General features: G+C 34.2%; 2 protein-coding genes across 2 annotated transcripts; both read left to right on the top strand.

Annotated features, from left to right (window-relative positions):
• The first annotated feature begins 2,230 nt into the window (after positions 1–2,230).
• LOC132618474 (uncharacterized) lies at positions 2,231–5,279 on the top strand. The gene is made up of 3 exons (XM_060333518.1): positions 2,231–3,105; positions 4,211–4,741; positions 4,970–5,279. Exons 1-3 carry the CDS (start codon positions 2,335–2,337, stop codon positions 5,078–5,080), a joined length of 1,413 nt encoding a protein of 470 aa, XP_060189501.1. The 5' UTR covers positions 2,231–2,334; the 3' UTR covers positions 5,081–5,279.
• A 4,225-nt stretch (positions 5,280–9,504) lies between these two features.
• On the top strand, positions 9,505–14,685 carry LOC132619507 (uncharacterized). Its single transcript, XM_060334394.1, has 5 exons — positions 9,505–9,509; positions 9,555–10,551; positions 11,299–11,829; positions 11,946–12,168; positions 14,188–14,685. Exons 1-4 carry the CDS (start codon positions 9,505–9,507, stop codon positions 12,054–12,056), a joined length of 1,644 nt encoding a protein of 547 aa, XP_060190377.1. The 3' UTR covers positions 12,057–12,168; positions 14,188–14,685.
• Positions 14,686–14,873: the final 188 nt, after the last annotated feature.

The following is a 14,873-nucleotide window of genomic DNA, read 5'->3' as shown; positions in this document are numbered from 1 at the left end:
AAAACACCCCATAGTAGAGGAACTAATAAAAGACAAATATAGGGGTAAATTTGGAAGAGGACACCTTTAGTTGGCAACCTTAGTTGTAATGTAACCAAGGACTCTAACTAAGTACTACAAAAAAGTTAGATTGACCCTTATTATATATAGTAAAATATAAATGGCATACTACCCTCCAATCATGTTTAATTTGAATATGGTATTATGTCCTCCATCTAGATTATCTAATTATTTACTTAAGTTTTCAATTTTATCTAAATATTGACTATGTTTATTTATTTTTTGGAGAAAAGGAACAGTATAGTTAATTAGTCCGTGAACATAGTGTTGAAGATAACATCAACAAACATGAACATCGAGAAGATAATATGTTGAAGATGTCACGAACTAAATTTTTCAGACCGGAGTATCTATTATGTACTCTGTAACTGCTCATAATGCAATCATATATAGAGTTGAGAAATGAGCATGAACGCATATTGTTTATGTTGTCAACTGTTTCCAGCATATGCATGTTTTATTGTTCATTTTATTAATTTATTCCATCAATTTGAAAATAGGTTTTTTTTTTTTTGCTTAATTTCAAAATAATTTTGTTTAATTTAACCATCAAATATCAAATTACTCCAGCGTTGACATAGTTTGGAACAGTGATTAATTTATCTTGAGAATTTGTGAATTCAGACAGTATGCAAGGAAAACTCATTCGCTAAATATAGAATTAAATTAAAGTGCTAAAATGATTCTCCTATTAAAGAAATTGTAGTCAAAGGAGATTAATTCCATCACTTTTTAAATGTCAATTTAATCATCAGAAGGAGGAATTTGAACTAGCTATTTAAATTTGTATAGTTCATGAGCTTTTCCCCCTTTTATTATGTATAATTTACTTGAATACTATGTGGATATTTGGTTGAGAATGTTTATTGATATATTTAGAAAGAAGGGAACAAAAGTTGTTTCAAGTAGACGAGTTGGGCTCTGACCTATATTAGTTAGCCCGTTTTGTGCCAACTCATCTCAACCCACATAGATTTTGAGTTGGGCAATGACACATTTATTGATTCAGCTCATCTTAGCTTAAACCACCTATTTGCTATGCGTGATCGCGCAATGGGTGTGACGAGGAGAATGAACTCATTAGATTAATTATGGTGTATGATTGGACAATGCAAGCTAGGCCAAAGCGGGCATGATCCAGCATAAGTCGAAGAAATAGCTCTTTTAACTAATCCATACGTTTCCTTTTAGTTCTCCTCGCATGTGGTGATTTGTATTACACACTATCCTTGTCGTACCCAAATGCATAATTATTGGATGGTTAGAATAAAAATGGATACAAACTATGTTACTTAACGTTCATGAACGTGGCTAAACATTTTGTATAGGCGAAATAAGGAGACGTCCCTTTCTTCTATAAAGACATACATTAATAACATGTTTTTTTACCAATCGAACAATAAAAATATCATCTACGTAGAAATATCCCTCGATCAAGAGATCTCCTCCAACTTCTGATGAAACAGACTCGACAATGACTGCATAAAGAGCATACATTGCCGAACAAATAGTCGGGTTGCTCCGCATACAACGTTGTAATGTTGAAATAAAGAGAACTCACAGATGCAGATGCAACCAACGAAGCTCCGCAAACACGACCAAGGGATATGTAATTGATATTTGTGTATTTGAATGTCATGTATTGTTCCATTCACTTTTACATTTATTAAATCATAAATTTCGTGTATGTTCGACATATTATTTTGTTATGTTTGTTAATAAAGTTATTTCACGTTATGTCGAAGATTAAGCCACGTGCGATGGGTATGAACTTGTTGAGATATTACACATTGAAGTTGAAAGTTAATAAAAGCAGTACAATGTAGAGATTTGGATGATCAGTTAATAAAAGCAGTACATTGTAAGATTTGGATGATCTTTTAATGTTCTTATCGTGAGGTTAACAATATTTATTATTGTGGACATGTAGCCATGGACCATGGTATGCATTTAATGATTTTCCATATAAAATTAGGATAACATATAATTAGTTTCTCTTTTACAAGTTGAATAATCAGACAAAGTTTGTCAAGTCTTTTTTGTTAGTAAAGTAAAAGACTAAATATTAGTATTAATTTTCAAAGGCTTGTCATATTTTGCTCACAAATTCCAGTCAAGATTCACCAGATCTAGCAATATATTGTAAAACATTTTCACACATCAGAAACTTTTGCCAAATTCACCATTTTTAAACACATTCGAATTTCGAAGGGTGCTAGAATTGACTTGAATTGGTCATTTCAATTCACTCAGCCCCTCTTTAACCAAATTAAAATGTCAGCTTCCAAAACCCCATTTTGCTTCAAAGGCATTTTCTTACTACTCATTTTTCTCTCAATCCTTTTTATTGCTCTCAATTACCATTCCTCCATCCCCCACCAATTAACCTCTTTCTCCTCTGCCATCGTCACCACTACCACCACCACGAAAAATTCTCCAACCACCGTTCACCACCTTGTTTTCTCAATTGCTTCTTCCTCTAGAACTTTTTCGAAACGAAAAGAATTCCTCCGTCTATGGTACAAACCTAATATTACGAAAACTTATGTCTTTCTAGACCACCCTCCATCGAAAAATTATAATTCTCCAAAAAATATTGATCTTCCACCGTTTCTTATTTATGACGACATGTCTCGTTTCCCGTATACCCATGGCGCGGGTGCAATTTACGCCCTTGGCCTAACATACATGATCAAACAAGTTGTCACGCGTAACAACCCTAACGTGCGATGGTACATTTTTGGGGACGATGATACGGTTTTTGTCGTGGATAATTTGGTGAAGACATTAGAAAAGTATGATGACAATGAATGGTATTATATAGGGTCTAATTCAGAGAGCTATGTTCAGAATAATTATTTTTCTTTTGATATGGCATTTGGTGGTGGCGGATATGCAATAAGTCGTCCATTGGCTTTGGTTTTAGCTAGGGTTTTGGATTCTTGTTTGATGAGGTACCCAAGTCTCTATAGTAGTGATGCTAGGATTTTCTCTTGTTTGGCTGAGCTTGGAGTGAGTTTAACACATGAACCTGGTTTTCACCAAGTAAGTGATAATTTAATGTCATTACTCTTTTTTACTATTTGCTATTTACTATTAAATTACTACTTTTCAACTTTGATTTGATGATATATGTTGGGGATAGAGTTAGAGTTCTAATTACGTTTACGTATTTGATAAACTCATCAATTTTGGTCAAAATCCTGTACGAATTTCACTAAATATGTATAAATAACTTATTCAGAACCCAACAAATTGCATTTTTTAAAATTTAGAATCCATAAATTCAAAATTCTGAATGCGTCTAGGATTTGATACTTTGTTCTTTCTTCCCCTTCCTTTCGATAATCCTATTTTTGGAAACTTTTTTGAGTTCAGGAGATAGTGATATTTAAATTCGGGAAATCTTGTTTCGTTAATAATATCTCGAAAATAAAGCAGAATATAAGTGTGAATAATTCATATAACTAATTCCAACTAATTTGGGATATTGAGTTATATATTATTGTTATTTCTTCGTCAATAATAATCACCTTGGCACTTAAATGTGAAAAGTTTCTCTCGGCTAAATCCTAAGCACCTGACAAATAGTTACTGCTTAAGTCAGTATTAGTAGGATCAGGCTTCCAGATTTGAATTGAACAACCTGTCATTTAATTTAGCTCTATCAGAGAAGTGAAAAATAAATGGAAAAAAAATTAGTCTCGACTCGCACGACTTTAACAATTGTTTTTTTCCCACTAATAAATAAAGCAGGAGAATAAGAAGCAACAGCTAAATTTGGCTACTTTCTTCTCGATCTATTAGTCTCTCTAACATTAATTATTTAGGTGGTTTTCTGAGATCGAATTCCTCCCAGAAATAGCTAATTATACGCATTTACGGTTGTGAGAGCAAAATCTACATCTATTTTGTTTCCCATTCACTATTCAAATAAACATTTTTATTTACTAGTATTAGAATCTGCAAATGATGCACGAACAATATTAAAGATTTTTAATCATGTCAAATTGTGATTTGACTTGTTTGAAAACATTAAATCGTATTAGTTTAACAAAATTTCAACTTTGGTCTTGCTTCCTATTTCACTATCCAAGCATTTCTACTAATTATTTGTAATTTCTTCATCCTATTTTTTTCCTCTGGCCAGAATGATGTATGGGGAAATCTATTTGGATTACTTTCATCGCATCCATTATCACCATTGCTATCACTTCATCATATAGAAGGAGTACAATCAATATTCCCCAACATGACCAAAATTCAAGCTCTGCAACATTTCTTCAAAGCTGCTAATGTTGATCCTGCAAGAATATCACAACAATATATTTGCTATGATCGAAAAAATTCATTATCTGTTTCAGTTGCTTGGGGTTACGCAATACAAGTGTACGAGGGCAACATTAAAGTTCCCGAGCTTATAACAGTTTTAAAGACATTTCAGTCATATGATAAAGATAAAAAAAGACAACATTTTATGTTCAGGACAAAGGTGGAATCGAAAAGTCCTTGCAAGAAAATGTTTGCCTTTTTGAAAAGTGTTGATTCTAATGGAGATAAAGTTTGGACTAACTATACGAGGCATAAATTGGGCAAAACTTGCACAAAAGATGATAATAAACTCAAGAATTTGGAAGAGATTAGAGTCTTCTCTCGTAAGTTGAATACCGATACTAGACAGGTACCCATCTATTTTGGTAATGTTTATACTATAATTGTTATTTTGCTTCTTCCTATGTTTTACTCTCAGAATCAGTTGCAACGAGTACAATTTCGATGGATTTCCAATAGGAAGTTTTGCAGATATTTTGTTTTTTCCAACCCAAGAGACAGTTGCGATGAATATAATTTTGATTCTTCTAGTAGTGCCAGTAAATAATAAAGTTTTTTTTTCCTTGAAATGTTTCAGGTTAGGGCGCCACGTCGTCAGTGTTGTGACATATCACCATCGTCCGAGAAATCTATGGATATTCAAATCAGACCATGTGGAATTGATGAGTTAATTGCAATGTCTCCCTAGAATTTGTTTATAAACTGTTCTTTTTGTGGAGAAATGTTTGATTGTCGAAGCATACGAACTTTTGAGACCGTTGTAATTTAGACCGACCCCAATGTTCTGATTTATTCTGAACTTCTAGAATCGTTATAGAGCAGTTTGCTCTTGACCTTAATTGTCTTTTTCTTAAAAGGATGTTATGTTCATTAGATAATAATTGATAAAATTCTGGGCCTCTAGTCAAGACATGCTACGTTGGGCCTAAATACCGTTGGTTGTTCAGTTGAACATTTTTTTGTGCGGATTAGCCTTCAACGCACTGGCATTTAACTTTTGTCTCTCAAATAGTTAGTCATTAATTTTGCTATTGCTTCTCATTTAATGAAAATTTATAGGCTAAAGTAAATTTATGCACGATAAGGCGTTGGTCTACGAAACAAGAGATTCTGGATTCGATACCAAGCAAAATCAATAAATTAAAAAAAAATTGCAAGGATAAGTTTAGAGAATTTTTGCTTTATCCGACTAAGTTCTGTAGAGATGAAATTATCTGGCTAAGTTCAATCACTATCGCTACTTATTGAGCCTAATGTGTATGTTAAAGGATGTCATATATTTTATATGATTAACTTATTTATATAATAAACGCTTGAAAATATGCATAATCTTTTATTTGAAAATTTCAATTTAAAAACATCTAATAAGAACACCTTATTAAAGGTGTCAACCGGTTCATTGTAACTGGTTTTAACCGGTAACCGGACCGGTATAACCGGTTCCGGTTAACCGGATATTAGTTTACCGGTCCGGTTCCAAAATTTTTTTAACCGGAATCGAACCGGTTAAACCGGTTAAAATAAAATTAAAAAAAAAAAAAAAAAAAAAAGGAAAGAGCCGTTGGGCCTCGGTAATGGACCGTTGGCAACGGTCCATTTGCAAAAATGGCCGTTGCCAAACGGTCATTTTCTTAATTTTTGGCCCCCAATTTTTTTTTTTTAACACTTTAACCCCTCCCCCACCCCTATATAAACCCTTCTTCATTTTCATTTCAATTCACTCTTCTTCATCTTTCTCTCAAATCTCAATCTCTCAATTATAGTTACTTTGCAATAATTAGCCACAAAGTCTTATTATAGTTTCAACTTTCAATTATTAATTTTGCAATTATAATATTGTTGGTGGAGTTGGTGATTTTGCAACAATCCGAAGTAGCTTTGGTGGATTTGCAATTCTAGCCGCCTTCGCTTTGTTGGAAATTAATCCGGCAATTTGGTACCTTCGTTCCAACTCTATCTTTAATTTTCGCAATTTAATTCTAGCAATTTATTTTTCGATATTTAATTTACGCAATTTAATTCTAGCAATTTATTTTTCGAAATTTAATTTACGCAATTTAATTTACGCAATTTAATTTGTTGTAATTTATTTTCTTGTGATTTATTTGATTGTGATTTAAATTATTTCTATTTAATAATGTCAAAGAGATTAAGACGTGGTGCCGGTAGTAGTAGTTGTACTGTTAGGGGTGCGCTTAATGAGGAAACATTTGTGGAAGAAACACCTAATTTAGGTATTGATGTTGGTGGAAATAATCCACTTTTAGGTCATGAGGCAATGCAACAACATTTTACCGACACTTTTAATGAAGACTTAGATGATGATGATGATGAAACACAACCCCCCGAAAATCCCATAGGAGATACAGGTCCTGCACAATCACATACACAAGACAAACCGCCTAGAACTCGTAAGCCAACAGCTAAAGTTTGGAAATTTATGACTAAGGATAGGGAAAACCAATCAGTTACATGTACCCTATGTGGACAAGTATTTAGTTTTAAGCAAGGAACTGGTAAGGATGGTGGAACGGGTACACTAAATGCTCATATGAGAACCAAACATATGGATGTTTGGGGAGAGCAAACGGGTTCAAATGTGGGGGGGATTCAAATGACGATAGACCCACGAACCGGTAGAAATTTTAAGTATGACAAGAAAAAAGAACGCGTAGAAATAGCTAAAATGGAAGCTTATGATTGTTTACCATTTTCCTTTCCCTCGGGTTTGGGGTTTGTTATTTACATTCAACGTTGTTATAACCCGTTATTTGAGGGTATTCCTAGAAGTACTTGTAGAGCCGATGTTATAGATTTGTTTAAAAAATATAGATTTTATTTGCGCCATGTATTTAATTCTTTAAATTGTAATGTTTGTCTTACCGCTGATTTGGGTCTTAGTATTAACCATTTAGATTTTTTTGCTATTACATGTCATTGGGTTGATGACAACTGGGTTATGCAAAAAAGAATTATAGCTTTTTTATACGACGAAGGAAAAGGTCGTCACGATGGAAAATTTTTAGCCGATTCAATGTCTACTATAATGAGATTTTTTAACATTTATAGAAAAACACTTTGTATTGCTTTAGATAATGCTTCTAATAATACAAAGGCAATTGGTCTTTTAAAAAGAGAAATAAACCCTCCTCTAAGAAATATTTTTCATGTAAGATGTAGTTGTCACATTTTAAATTTAATTGTTAAAGATGGTCTTATGCATTTTGATGATTCTGTTCAAAAAGTTAGAAATGCTGTTGCGTTTCTTTTTTGTAATGCTAATAGGGGAAGAATTAGAGATTTTAAGAATGCTTGTGTGGAAAATAACCTTAGACCTAGGAAAATTCAAGTAGAAATTGAGACTAGGTGGAACTACACTTACATTATGCTACAACAAGCATATGAGTATAGGATTCCCATACAACAAGTTCACAACAAATATAATATTGATAGTGAGGATTGGTTAACTTTTAGGCATTGGGAAGATGTTAAAGAATGTATTGAACTCTTAGAAATTTTTTATAATGCAACTCTTGCTTTTTCTAGACAATTCTATCCCACGGTAACCGAAATTTTAGCCTACTTAGCGGAAATAACTAGAGTTTTACAAGAGTATAAATATAAACCTGATTATCAAGTGGCTATTTTTGAAATGATAATCAAATTTAAGAAGTATTTTTTCCCATCCCAACTTTATTTATATTGGGTTCCCTTTTAAATCCTTGTTTAAAAGTGTCTTATACTAAAAATTTGGTTAGTCAAATTTATACATTTTTAGAAATTGAAGAGGGAGTTCAACCATCTTTAGCTGAAGCCGATCTCGCTATTGATGATGAGTTTAGAAAAGTTTTTACTCATTATTCTAGTTTGGAAGAACGTGCTACACCCGTTGCTCCACGCCCTACTACTTCTCAGAGTAGCAAAAAGGGCTTGTCGGGTTTAAAAGTTTTACATTCACAGCCAACTTCTTCTTCTACTGCAAACTTTGATGAATTTAATTTTTATTTGATGCAGCCAAATGTGGATATCAAGGATGACTTGGACGTCTTAGCATGGTGGAAGAAGTACAAGGCAAGCTATCCGGTACTTTCAAGAATGGCTCGAGATATCCTTACGGTTCAAGTATCAACCGTGACTTCGGAGAGCGCATTTAGCCAAGGAAGACAACAAATTGGAGACCATAGACATTCATTATCCGGCTTTAGCTTGCAAGTACTAGTGTGCATTCGAGATTGGATTAGATCGGAGCGACGCAACCAAAACTCAGAAGTGGAGCAAGGCGAAGAGGAAGAAATTGAAGATTTGATAGCTAGTGGACCGGACCAAATGAAAGACTTTGAAGATATTTCCATGACCGAATATGATGTGGGGGAAATTAACGAAATGGTTCAAAATTGGTGATTTTATTATTCTACTATTTTTGTATAACTCATGTATTATTTGCAAGTTAAAAAAAAATACAACTTGCAAATAAATGTTATCCAAGAATGAATAAAATATATGGCTCATTGAACTTTCTTCTATTTACTTGTGTTCATATTTTTACTTTTATTAAGTTAGGAATATAAGTATATATAGTATATATAGTATATAAGTAAGTGTATATAGTATATAAGTAAGTATATAGTACATATATATAAGTATATATAGTATATATATTATATATATTAAGTTATACACATATATAAGTATATATATTATATAAATATATATAGTATATATATTAAGTATATATTGTATATATAGTGTGTACGAAAAACACTATTCTGTATTGCTGACTTGCTGTTAGGCTGTTAGTCAGTAAATATTTAAACTTTAATTATAAAGTTGTATAACATATGCAAATATACCTACAATATACAAATAAATACTATAATATATATATATAATACAAAAAACAAAAAAAGAATATTTTAACCAATCCAAACCGGACCGGTTCCGGTTTGGACTTTAAAACCGGTTAACCGGAACCGGTTAAACCGGAACCGGTTAGGCAGTTCCGGTTTTGGAACCGGAACCGGCCGGTTTCCTAACCGGTTCCCGGTCCGGTTCCGGTTGGAACCGGTTGACAGGCCTACACCTTATTACGTTTATACAATAATCAGTTTAAACATGCTGTAATTTTAAATATCTAAATGAAATTTAATACTGCAAATTTTTAGGAACCATGTGTATTTTGCCAAAAAGAAACAAAAAAGGAATATAGATGAGTTTCACTTGACATCATGTTCAGTTCTCACCAAGACAACATACGTACTCGAAACACCATCGTTCAAACCCAGAAACATAAACATAAACCTGAGATCTACACAGCACAGTTCAGTTCCATACAGTTCAATCACTATCTCTACTTTCATGTTCAGTTCATCAAACACAGTAGAAATGCCAATGGTACCAAGATTCCTCCATACTCAAAACCGTTTCAAAGATCTCCTCTTACTTTTCTCCACACTTGTAATCTTCTACTTAATCTTCCTTCTTCACCATATCCACACCCCTAAAACATCCTTCAATCCAAATCCAAATTTCACCAAAACCCCTTCAATTCCCACTAATCTTTCACTTTCCCACCTCTTCTTTTCAATTGCTGGTTCTTCTTCTTCTTTCTCTCAACGTCTCCCTTATATTAACATCTGGTACAAACCCAATATCACAAACACTGTTATTTTCTTAGATAACCCAATTTCAAGAACTCACATTTTATCTCCACCAATTCTTGTTTCTTCAAATACTTCTAAGTTTCCTTATTCTTTCCCTTCTGGTCGTAGGTCAGCTATTCGAATAGCTCGTATTGTTAAAGATACGTTTGATTTAGTTAAGAATGTGAATTTTAGTAATACCCGTTGGTTTATTTTTGGTGATGATGATACTATTTTTGTTGTAGAGAATTTGGTTAGTGTTTTGGAGAAATATGATTATGAGAAGTGGTATTATGTTGGGTATAATTCTGAGAGTTATGAGCAAAATGAGAAGTATTCGTTTGATATGGCGTTTGGGGGTGGTGGGTTTGCACTTAGTGCTCCATTGGCTAAGGTTTTAAGTAGGGTTTTGGATGATTGTTTGATGAGGTATCCTCATTTGTATGGAAGTGATTCCAGGGTTTTTGCTTGTGTTGTTGAGCTTGGAGTGTGTTTGACTCATGAACCTGGATTTCATCAGGTGACTTTTTTTGATAATAAAAGAACTTTATTTGTCATTTTTGTTTCTGGGTTTGGATTTATGTAACAAAGTTTTAAATATGAGCTTTAACGCGGATTAAGATGGAATTTTGTGGCTGGCTTTCATGAGATGACTTATTGGGCGATCTTAAGATTCATTCATTAGATTTTGTATTCTTAGTTTAGTTTAACATGAGGCAAATGGTAAAGCATGTTAGACTGTGTGAGATAGTTAATGGTTTGTGAATGAATCCTTTTGTCAAGTTGATGTATGTGATATTATGGCATCCCCGATATATGTTTGAACTGTTGATATCTTCTGGTTGATTTGATTTACAGCCCATTGAAACTATGGACACTCTGTTTAGCATGTTTTAAAAGTTGAAAATCTGTGTTCTTTTTTTCTTCAAATAGGTTTGAATTCAAACTTAGGGCTTAAGCTTAACAGTGCCTTCAGCAAAGAAATTGTTAACCGCCCTTACCAAGTCGGCAAACTTAATAGCAATGGCAGTTGAAACAAGGCTTGCTTCGATACAAATACTGATTTATGTTTTTTTTTTTTTTTATATTTTTGTGTTTTTGGCATGCCACCGTTTCATGAGCTTATGAGTCTAGCCTCAAACTTTATATCTTTGCTTATGGAAGTTAAACGGATAGCTTTTTGAGGTTGCACATGAGAGTATGTAAGCCACCTAAGATGTTTTTTATTTTAGTTTCGTATGTAAGTCGAATTTGCTTTCATTAATAGGTTGATGTTCGAGGAGATCTATTTGGTATCCTTTCCGCACATCCATTATCACCTCTGTTATCACTTCATCACTTGGACGCCGTGGAGCCACTTTTTCCTGGCATGACTAGGATTCAAGCCGTGGACCATCTTTTCAAAGCTATCCATGCTGATCCTGCTAGGATTTTGCAACAAACTGTGTGCTACGACAAGTCCAACTCTCTGACAGTTTCAGTTGCATGGGGTTATGCCGTTCAGGTGTTTGAAGGGAATGAACTTCTTCCAGATCTCCTCTCACTGCAGCCAACATTTAGACCATGGAAAAGGGGTAAAAATGTCGCTGCAAAATATATGTTCAACACTAGAGTCTTCCCCAGTGATCCATGCAAAAGACCTGTGGTCTTCTTCTTGCAAAATGTTCTTTCTAGTAGAGATGGATTATGGACTGAATATGTAAGACACGATATCGGGAACTGCGTAAGAAGTAATCCTACAAAAAAATTGGTCAAGATAAGAGTCTTCTCGCAGAAGTTAGCCTTTGATGCTGAGCAGGTACTCTAGTTTGCTTTTAGACCTTCAATTGTTTTATTAATTGTTGCTGTTCCTTTCTTTGTGGTGTAATACTAGTTTGCGCTTCCTCTGCTGAACATCTAAGTTTCCTGAATCAGTTGAAAGCACCTCGCCGACCATGCTGTGACATTTCGTCACCACTCAATGAGACGATGGTAATTGGTATTAGACAATGTGGGTTTGATGAGTTGATCTCAATGAAGACTTAGAAAGATCCTCAAACTTTCTTTAGACAAATGACCTGTCAATCCAAGGCTGGACGTACGAGCGGGGATCATGCGGTCTCCTGACAGGGACTTTCTCTTCATTTCTAAATATAAGGTACACTTTCTTGTTACAAAGCCATTATACGCCTTTGCCTTTCCACCCGTTATTGCCTTACTTTGATTAAGAAGACTGTTTCTCTCAATGCTTTTCCGATTTCCAATTTCTAAATCACGTGAGGTCCTACCTTCGTTATGACAATGTTTTTTGCCTTTTCTGATGACTTATTAGTTGGTGCTGTGCCTATTTCTGTCATTTGTTTTTGACTGTGAATCATTTCCTTTCTTTCAATTTAGAGACGCAAGTCTGTTTATAAACCAAAATGGCTTTGCCTATCACTGGGATGTTTGGTCGTAGAATGTTCTGTTTCTTGTCCTAACACAACCTTCTTGAAGTCAGCATAATCATTTTGTGCAGTAATTTGGATTATAGCTTATGGAACCTTTGAACTAATTATACCTCCCGTATCTCTGCGCCTATCCTAAGTGAGATCTGTTCTGTTCGTGAGTAGTTCAAATATTAGCCACCCCTGCATTTAATTTAGTAGAAGGGAATATGAGGAAATGAAGAATATTGCAATACCAATATATGTAAGATGATCACGAGATACTTAAGGGTGAACCATGATGTCATAGCTTCATGTGACTTTTAAATCCATACCGCATTAACATGTATATAGCATAAAGGTGAATACGAAAAGTAATAGTAAGTAATTTATTACTTTGCTTGTATTCTTGGTCATGCCCTCCTTGGACAAAGAACTCAAGGCAGTAGCAATCCTAAGGAATGTCTAATAGATTAAATGCTAATGATGTACAACGACAACAACTCCTTAATTTCAAAACCAGTTGTGGTCGGCTATGTTAACTATGTGAATCTTCTACATCCATTGCGCTCCATTTGGACGTATTTCACAAAAAAAATGTGGTGGAGAGAACTTATAGATGATATGAGGGCTGGCATTGAAATCTCAGGTTAATAATTCACATCATCGTTTATGGAATCATGACATGACGTTACTAGTATCTGATAATAAATTTCTCCATGTAAAATGATAATTGTAGGCAGAAGAAGGATAGATGGAACTTCAATGTGTTTGAGAGAAGCATAAACATATACGTGACATCTATTCCAACTTGCTATGAAATTTTGTGGTGTTTGGTTTCACTTTTGTTAAATTACTAATTGCAAAATCTGTCCTTGTGCCGAGGGTCTACTGGAAACAGCCTCCCTACCTCCCCAGGTATGGGTAAGGTCTATGTACACTCTACCCTCCCCAAAACATAATTCGTGGGATTTCATGGGTGTGTATGTTGTTACTAATTACAAAATCTATAAATTTCACAATTTGGACAATTGTCATAAAAAAAAAAAAAAATCACAATTCGGACAAAGAATCAACTAACTGGCATTGTGCAGATGCAGTATAATTGATTCTGAAAAATTAACGACGACAAAAATCATAAACAAAAAGGTACATCTTGTGTATAAACAGTCCCAAAACTGCAGAAGGAAAATCTTAAGTTAACAGGTATGAAAATTGGCCTTGCAAGGTTGCCAACCTTGTTGGAAGTACAATTAGGTGTCTGGAATATCTCAATGGGGGTAACTAACATAATAACTTCAAGGAGGTACGTGGTTCTTTATCCCAAGTGAATTTCATACTAAAATTGTCTTGGGTTGGAAAAGGCAAGCCGATAAGCCAATAATAATAGCATATTTTATGACCACTTGAAAAACTTTTGGCAAGTTGCATTTGTGCTGGGCCATTATATTTTCATATTTCTTTGAAATTGAATTATAGTAACTGTATTTTGGTGCCCTTGCTACTACTTATCCATGTCCACTTACACATACTGGAATAATCTAGGGTGAATCTCCCCGATGGTTAGAAATAGTGCGTAAATGATTATGTTGGCATTCTATGATTATGTTGGCATTCTGTTTCTGAAATCAGAAACTATTCTCCAAGTCTTGGCTCAGATGAAGATGCCCTTATTTTCAACTCCGACTCACTTTTTTTTTGGTTGAAGTAAGTTGTCTCCGACTCTCATTTTTTTCTCCTTGTCATTGCAGAATTTTGCGATTGTTACTCTATCTCTTCTAATATTAAGGGATCCTAGCAGGAGGGTGTCATGTATGTTGCATCTCTTCTGGAATGAGTACAAATCACTCTTAAGAAACCTTGGTGGCTTGTTGATTCCACGGATCTAATGGCAAAAAGGTATTCTGACATACCACTGATTGAAGTTGTTCTGATTTTAGACATTTGTAACTGGAGAAAGATGAGTTGTATAGCTAATAACTTCAGCGGGTGATAACGCTGAGGCTGACCTCAGGAAAGTGTTTATGATCCTATGGATGTAAGATGGCAAAATAGACATATTGATTCACAGAAAATGTAACTTCATCCTCATCAAAGTGTGGTTTTGAAAACATTTCTTGTTTATGTGGTATTGGTATTATGTATCAGAATGTAAAATAAGAAATTACTGGGGGTGTATTTCTTTCAAAGCTATATTGAATTCTTGACTGTAGGTCTAATTTTCACAATCAGGGAATTGCAAAGGTCAATTGTGAGTTCTGACTGGCACATTGAATAAGTTTGTTGACTTGATCGATGACACGGTTTAAAGCACTCTGGTCTTATGAGAATAGAACAGATGTAGGATAAAGGATTGTAAGTCTTACCATAAATTACCATTCTATTCTACCCCATTATATACGCTAGTCAAACTAACATTTTAAATCTCGCATATCGA

This window comes from Lycium barbarum, chromosome 11 (assembly GCF_019175385.1).
Source record: "Lycium barbarum isolate Lr01 chromosome 11, ASM1917538v2, whole genome shotgun sequence".
NCBI lineage: Eukaryota > Viridiplantae > Streptophyta > Magnoliopsida > Solanales > Solanaceae > Lycium > Lycium barbarum.
This window is presented reverse-complemented; position numbering and strand designations above follow the sequence as displayed.